An 8,825-nucleotide genomic window follows, 5' to 3' on the forward strand; every position below is an offset into this window, starting at 1 on the left:
GGGATCAATGGGATCTCATTAAACTAAAGAGCTTCTGCACAGCAAAAGAAACTATCATCAGAGTGAACAGGCAACCTACACAATGGGAGAAAATGTTTGCAACCTACTCATCTGACAAAGGGCTAATATCCAGAATCTACAATGAACTCAAACAAATTTACAAGAAAAAAACAAACAACCCCATCAAAAAGTGGGCAGAGGACATGAACAGACACTTCTCAAAAGAAGACATTTATGCAGCCAAAAAACACATGAAGAAATGCTCCTCATCACTGGCCATCAGAGAAATGCAAATCAAAACCACAGTGAGATACCATCTCACACCAGTTAGAATGGCCATCATTAAAAAATCAGGAAACAACAGGTGCTGGAGAGGATGTGGAGAAATAGGAACACTTTTACACTGTTGGTGGGACTGTAAACTAGTTCAACCATTGTGGAAGTCAGTGTGGCGATTCCTCAGGGATCTCGAACTAGAAATACCATTTGACCCAGCCATCCCATTACTGGGTATATACCCAAAGGACTATAAATCATGCTGCTATAAAGAGACATGCACACGTATGTTTATTGCGGCACTATTCACGATCATTGACAATTTTTAAGGGCAGAGCTTAAACTCGGTTATCACCAACGATGTTGAAGGCCCCTATACTCTGCAAAACTATTTCCTCCCTGGCAATATAGTGCTATTAACTTAATGCTTCATGCTTTTCATCTATTTTTAACAAGGATCTTTGTCTATCATTATTTACCTAGTGCCCCTTCTCTCCTATTCTCATTTCCTATCTATGCATGTTACAGCATTTATGAGAACATATACTAAAGGCAGGATAACTTTATCTGAATGAAGAACAGATGTGGCATAGGCCACATTTTTTCCCAGATATGGATTTTCAAGAAATTAATTCTTTCCTGGAATCCTGAAATGCTCTTCCTGTGATTGATTAAATAGCTGATTCCTTCTCAACCTTTAGGTTTCAATTCAAATGCCACCTTCTCAGAAGAGCCTTCCTCGTAAAAGTATTAATATTAATATTCCATGTGATAGTACTCTCCCAGGTTATCCTAGTATATTATCTTGTTTGTTTTATTTATTATGCTTATTTAAATCTGCAAATATTGTGTTTATATGTCTTCCTAACAGATTTTTCTCTTCCCTATCATTACAATAACATATTCATGATCTGAGGGTCACATAATTTATCTGAAGCTCGAACATAGCCTAGAACAAAGTAGAATTTTAATAAATATGTGGAAAATAAGAGGATGATTCACAGAACCCAAAGGAAAAATTTATGCTTGGTATCATCAAACAAACTGGTACCAGCTATCCAACAACGTTAGCAGTCATTTTGGTGTTATTTCTCCGCTTTTTTTAAAAGTAGTCATTTCATTATTTTTTTCACTGCAGAATAATCATTTGTTTTTCTTTCTACTCTATCTCTTTTAGAAGGAGAGAAAATGTCAATAGCTCTGGACTTTTAAAATTCAGATCTGTGTGATAATATATTCTTTTTTTGTTTGTTTTTTTTATTATACTTTAGGTTTTAGGGTACATTGCACAATGTGCAGGTTTGTTACATATGTATCCATGTGCCATGTTGATTTCCTGCACCCATTAACTCGTCATTTGGCATTAGGTATATCTCCTAATGCTGTCCCTCCCCCCTCCCCCCACCCCACAACAGTCCCCGGAGTGTGATGTTCCCCTTCCTGTGTCCATGAGTTCTCATTGTTCAATTCCCACCTATGAGTGAGAACACGCGGTGTTTGGTTTTTTGTCCTTATGATAGTTTACTGAGAATGATGGTTTCCAGTTTCATCCATGTCCCTACAATGGACATGAATTCATCATTTTTTATGGCTGCATAGTGTTCCATGGTGTATATGAGCCACATTTTCTTAATCCAGTCTATCGTTGTTGGACATTTGGGTTGGTTCCAACTCTTTGCTATTGTGAATAGTGCCGCAATAAACATACGTGTGCATGTGTCTTTATAGCAGCATGATTTATAGTCCTTTGGGTATATACCCAGTAATGGGATGGCTGGGTCAAATGATATTTCTAGTTCTAGATCCCTGAGGAATCGCCACACTGACTTCCACAATGGTTGAACTAGTTTACAGTCCCACCAACAGTGTAAAAGTGTTCCTATTTCTCCACATCCTCTCCAGCACCTGTTGTTTCCTGATTTTTTAATGATGGCCATTCTAACTGGTGTGAGATGGTATCTCACTGTGGTTTTGATTTGCATTTCTCTGATGGCCAGTGATGATGAGCATTTCTTCATGTGTTTTTTGGCTGCATAAATGTCTTCTTTTGAGAAGTGTCTGTTCATGTCCTTTGCCCACTTTTTGATGGAGTTGTTTGTTTTTTTCTTGTAAATTTGTTTGAGTTCATTGTAGATTCTGGATATTAGCCCTTTGTCAGATGAGTAGGTTGCAAAAATTTTCTCCCATTCTGTAGGTTGCCTGTTCCCTCTGATGGTAGTTTCTTTTGCTGTGCAGAAGCTCTTTAGTTTAATTAGATCACATTTGTCAATTTTGGCTTTTGTTGCCATTGCTTTTGGTGTTTTAGACATGAAGTCCTTGCCCACGCCTATGTCCTGAATGGTATTGCCTAGGTTTTCTTGTAGGATTTTAATGGTTTTAGGTCTAACATTTAAGTCTTTAATCCATCTTGAATTAATTTTTGTATAAGGTGTAAGGAAGAGATCCAGTTTCAGCTTTCTACATATGGCTAGCCAGTTTTCCCAGCACCATTTATTAAATAGGCAATCCTTTCCCCATTTCTTGTTTTTGTCAGGTTTGTCAAAGATCAGATAGTTGTAGATATGCGTCATCATTTCTGAGGGCTCTGTTCTGTTCCATTGATCTATGTCTCTGTTGTGGTACCAGTACCATGCTGTTTTGGTTACTGTAGCTTTGTAGTATAGTTTGAAGTCAGGTAGCATGATGCCTCCAGCTTTGTTCTTTTGGCTTAGGATTGACTTGGCAATGCAGGCTCTTTTTCGGTTCCATATGAACTTTATTCTTAACTTTCTGGAACTTAATTGTGAACTTTAAAATAAAGAACTATATAAGACTTATTTGGGCCAGGTGCCCACCACTGGAACTATGAATTGTGACTCCAACAGGACATGAATTCACTTAGTTAGGGGCCAATAATCATGATTAAAATGTACAACTCTAGGAAAATGTTCATCCATACTAAAATAGCATGCTGAATCTCTGGCAAATACATGCAACATAATTATCATAAAAACTCTCAAAATGAAGGTGTTTATTCCTATTACAATAATATAAATATCAAAAAATGTAAAAGAAATAAAACAGAGCAGCTAAAATTAACAGCAGATGTATTGTGTAAATTTAAGAAATATAACATTTTATAAACCAAAAAACTTATTTAAAAGAAATACCGTGAAAAAAAACACGGAGAATTGTACGAACTTTTAGCACAAGAAAAAGAATAGTCATGAGAGGGAAGAAATAGAAAGTAGTACCCAGGAAAGCATAATGTCGAGGAATTACAAAAATTATAAAAATTTTACTGATTTTTTTTTTGGGATGGAGTCTCCCTCAGCTGCCCAGGCTGGAGTGCAGTGGCGCAATCTCAGCTCACTGCAAGCTCCGCCTTCTGGGTTCATGCCATTCTCCTGCCTCAACCTCCCAAGTAGCTGGGACTTACAGGCGTCCACCACCACGCATGGCTAATTTCTTTTTTTTTTTTTTTGTATTTTTAGTAGAGAGGGGTTTCACCATGTTAGCCAGGATGGTCTCGATCTCCTGACCTCGTGATCCAACCACCTCGGCCTCCCAAAGTGCTGGGATTACAGGCTTGAGCCATTGTGCTCGGCCAAAATTTTACTGATATTATTTATGGAAACCTAAGAAGAGAAACAGCAACCTGAAAAATAGATCTGAAGAGATTTATCCATATATTTTTGTTTGAGTTAATAAAATGGAAAGAGAAAAAGCAGTAAACAGACATGCACGTTGTAATCTGCAAGCTCAGTATACATCTAATACATGTTATAAAAGGATATAATTCTTAAAATGAAGAGTATAGTACCTATTCTTGAGACAAAGGAAGAATTATCAGATTAGGAAATTGCAAGTAGCCATTGGATTATTTGGCGATACACAATTTCTTAAGCCTTTCTCATGATCAATGCAAAAATCATCAGATACATTCCGGCTTCAAATGTTTGCAAGCTAAGAACATATTCTTAATTCAATTACTCTGCAAGGCAGTAAACCCTCAAAGTGTTGCAGGATGCTGAAACAACTATTTACTTTGCCATACTAAATTTACCATACTTGCTTTGCTCTCTCCCAAATGATTGCAAAGCTGATTTATTAGACTGAGAACACTGAGTTTAATAACTGAATTAGATTAATACATGACAAAAAGATCTCACCCAGGAATTGTCCTTGCCATCTAGTGGAAGTCCTAGAAAATGATTCCTTAACGTCTATAACCACTTATTTTCCTCCTCAAACAGATGAATTTCCAAACTCTGACATGGCTCCTGAAAATTTCACCAGGGTCACTGAGTTTATTCTCACAGGTGTCTCTAGCTGTCCAGAGCTCCAGATTCCCCTCTTCCTGGTCTTCCTGGTGTTCTATGTGCTGACCATGGCAGGGAACCTAGGCATCATCACCCTCACCAGTGTTGACTCTCGACTTCAAACCCCCATGTACTTTTTCCTGCGACATCTAGCTATCATCAATCTTGGCAACTCTACTGCCATTGCCCCTAAAATGCTGATTAACTTTTTAATAAAGAAGAAAACTACCTCATTCTATGGATGTGCCACCCAACTGAGAGGGTTCTTGTTCTTTATTGTATCGGAGGTAATGATGCTGGCAGTGATGGCCTATGACTGCTATGTGGCCATTTGTAACCCTCTGCTCTACATGGTGGTGGTGTCTTGGCAGCTCTGCCTCCTGCTGGTCTCCTTCACATACCTGTATGGCGTTTCTACAGCTATTGTGGTTTCATCTTGTGTATTCTGTGTCTTATTGCTCTTCTAATATAATCAATCATTTTTACTGTGATATTGCACGTCTGTTAGCATTATCTTGCTCTAATACTTACTACGTACCAGAAACAATAGTCTTTAAATTTGCAGCAACAAATTTGTTTTTTTCCATGATTACAGTTCTAGTATCTTATTTCAATATTGTTTTGCCCATTCTAAGGATACGTTCATCAGAAGGAAGGAAAAAAGCCTTTTCCACCTGCGCTTCACATATGATAGCAGTCACAGTTTTCTATGGGACAATGCTATTCATGTATTTGCAGCCCCAAACCAACCACTCATTGGATACTGATAAGATGGCTTCTGTGTTTTACACATTGGTGATTCCTATGCTGAATCCCTTGATCTACAGCCTGAGGAATAATGATGTAAAGGTTGCCTTAAAGAAATTAATGGAAAATCCATGTTACTCCTTTAAATAAATGTAATTTTAGAACTCTATAAATAAATGAAGAGATAGTTCATGTAACCTGCCATCACGTAAGAGAAATAAAAGTAAGTTTACAAGCAATCCTAAGAATTACCAAGAGGTAAGATTTAAAGAGCATTGAATTAAAAAAAAAAATACATGGAAACATTTTGAGTTATGAAGGTAATACAAAACAAAAATATCATTCATTAACTTTGTCCAGAAATAATCAGGTAACCAGTTTGAATAAAATATTTTTAGGAGTAAGGAACATATCAGTTTTTAAAAGGTTAAGTTTTAACAGAGCAACAAAATATGAAGAAGAGAATTGAAGTGAACATTTTTTATTCTGTGGACTCCTTTTTTTCTTTCTGGGTATGGTTGGTAGAGTGGATGCCCGCATCTTGAAAAACTGTAACTACAGATGACTAAAATCTTTTTTACAGCAAAGTTAGCAAATTTGAACTGACAATAATATTTAAAATAAAGCTCTTTAACTCTTTTTTAATATTGTTTGAATAAATAATATAGACCTACTACCAATTAATATATATTTTAAATCCTCATCATATAATCGAAAATATTTTATTCCAATTAATATATTTTCTGCAATTTTTAAATAAAATACTCAGACTACTATCATTGAATATGCTTTTATACTTGGTTTGCTTTGTAAACATCAGATTTTATAAAAATTTCCTTTTCTCCTTCCTCTAAATATCATTCTTCCTTCATAGGTAAAAAAATGTTCTATTTCTGTATATTAATAAACTTTAAAAAAACTTGTTCGTGGGAGTTTCTTACATCATTGGAAATATTTTTTGAATTTTTGCTCTTTTTTTCTGATAGTTTTTGATCAGTAAGTGTACACTTACAACTATTGTACAACTTATATAGGAGCAATCAGACTATACCCCAGACTTATCAAATAAAAATCATAAGCCAAAGGTCAAAAAACTCATAAGTGCCAGTGGGGATTCTGGCATTGAAACTTAGGAATATATCGTTACAAATAAAGAACTAGACTGGAAGATACATATGGAAGATTATGTTGACATTCTATGTGGGTGTTCAGTTTACTTGTAAGTAGGTTCCAGTGTTAAAGAGTTCCTTCAGGACTAAAGGACTAAAGAAACTAAATCTTCGGTCATGAATAATTATGAATAATTATGATATGAATAACTATGAATGATATGATATGAATATTATGATATTAAAAAGGAAATAAAACACAACTCTACAGGATAAAATTAGACTCAAATAACTGGAAAAGTAATGATTGGATATCTTTTAATTTGCTTTGGTGTTGAGATACTCAGTCTACTTTTTACGCCAATCTTCCACTTGGTGAAAGAATGAAAAAGCAGGAGAAAGCTATCTTGTTTGCATAAGATGAGATTTTTGAGGTAACAAAATCACTTTTCCACAGTCCCAAATTCATTCCCATTTTTATTGTGTATTACATTTCCATCATAATTATTTTTTATGAGAAGTCATCTTTGGATTCCACTGAATATCGTTTTCTAGTTAGGCCTTCTATTGAACAATGGAATAATATAACCACAAGTTTAATAACAAAATTTGTTCCACCAAACTCAGCTTTTATAAACTATTAACAAGGTCCTCAAATGACGATTTTTAGATTTAGGAAGAAATGCTTGAAGACCATAAAATTGTTTGTAGCCAAATATGACAAATGAAATATGATGAATTTTACCAGATCTATTATATATTGATGTCAGGTTTTTAATTAAATTTTCAACTCTAAATATTATAATGCAATGAAAATTTATCAGTTGAAAAATCATTGGTTTACCTAGTGTGATAATAAATGAATGGAGTACTATTTATGTGTATGCATGTAATAATCTGGGAATTCCTAACAAAGAAGAATTATCCTTCTTAGAAATTAATTTGCCAGAAATGTTTGGGCATCTACACTAGCCTGGTATTGTGAAGAGTATTCCAGAAAATATGACTTTATTTTGACCCTAAAGTAGGGAAAAATATTAAAACACTCAGTGCTTAATGATAAAGTCGCTTCAGGTATATGTTTTTTTTCCTTTTTAATAAATTTTGTGTTATGCAAATTAAAGGTGCTATGAGTACAACTTTATTTGGAAGGAGATTTCTGGGTATCTTAATCTTCAGAGGTTTCTTCATAAAAATATTCAATCGTGTCTGTTTTACACGTCCTCTCTTCTGTGGATTTCCACACTTTGGTGTCCTCTATCACTTTCATTTATTACCCAGCTTTTTTTTAAAAAAAGTGTTGCATATTTTTTTAAATGCAATGTTTATAGTAATGAAATGACTCACTATGAATTTACCACATATATATGAGTGTTTATCCACCACTATTGATATTGCAAATTAAAAAGAAGGTTTATAAAAATATTATTTATTAAAGGAAATGAGAATTTCGAGCTAGGAAGGAGTGAATCCTTACACTGGTAAGTCAAAGAGATGTTGTTTCCTGCCAAATGATGTGATGTGAGAAGATGTGACCAAAGATGATATCAAGGATGAAAAGTTAAAATGCCAGTAAGAATGGAGTGAGATGGAAACACAAAATGTAGGAGGTGGAAAACAGAGGTGGAGCAAATGAAGACACTTTGGTATGACGTGTCCTGTGCTGTACCCTCTATGCATTCACCTCATAAATATCTATTAAGGACAATGTATAGTCGGAAAGACATAATGCAAGACTATCATATTACAGTGACAAGAACTATGACAGAAGAACATTGTGTAGAATTTCTGTATTGTGACTTGGGCCATAGAGAGTAGGAAAGAATCAGAAACCAAGGTATCAAACTTAGAAAACTCCCTTAAAGCCACTAGGATCATCTTCTGATGATCACTAGAGACTAGCACTGTTCTTTGTGACCTACTTATAACTATAGAGAGCAACCACAAAGCTCTTAAACATACCGGAATAAAATCAGAAATAAACTTAACCAAAGAAGTAAAATATCTCTACAATGTAAACTATAAAACATTGATGAAAGAAATTGAAAAGGATACAAGAAAATCTAAAGATACTCCATGTTCATGGATTGAAATAATCAATTAATATTAAGATGTTCATACAATCCGACACAATCTACAGATTAAAAGCAATTCCTATCAAAATACCCATGCCATTCTTCACAGAAAGAGAGCGAAAATCCAAAAGTTTATACACCAAAGTGCATATCTTGCTTTCCACCATTTTGCTTCATATCCTGCTTACCCCAAAGGATTTGGAAACATTTTTATATTTATCCACATAGGTGTCTTAATTTTCCTAAAGAAACATCCCCACTCTCCAGAAGTGCCAAATAAATATTTATTGAAGTCCATGTCATGATGAATTTTCTGC

At 34.8% G+C, this 8,825-nt stretch overlaps 1 protein-coding gene across 1 annotated transcript; it reads left to right on the forward strand.

The window, feature by feature from the left end:
- The first annotated feature begins 4,531 nt into the window (after positions 1-4,531).
- On the forward strand, positions 4,532-5,474 carry LOC129489962 (olfactory receptor 8J3-like). The gene is given in 2 exon segments (XM_055293254.2): positions 4,532-5,022; positions 5,024-5,474. Coding segments are annotated over 2 exon segments (942 nt in total).
- The last annotated feature ends 3,351 nt before the right edge of the window (positions 5,475-8,825 follow it).

Source organism: Symphalangus syndactylus, chromosome 1 (assembly GCF_028878055.3).
Source record: "Symphalangus syndactylus isolate Jambi chromosome 1, NHGRI_mSymSyn1-v2.1_pri, whole genome shotgun sequence".
Classification (NCBI taxonomy): domain Eukaryota; kingdom Metazoa; phylum Chordata; class Mammalia; order Primates; family Hylobatidae; genus Symphalangus; species Symphalangus syndactylus.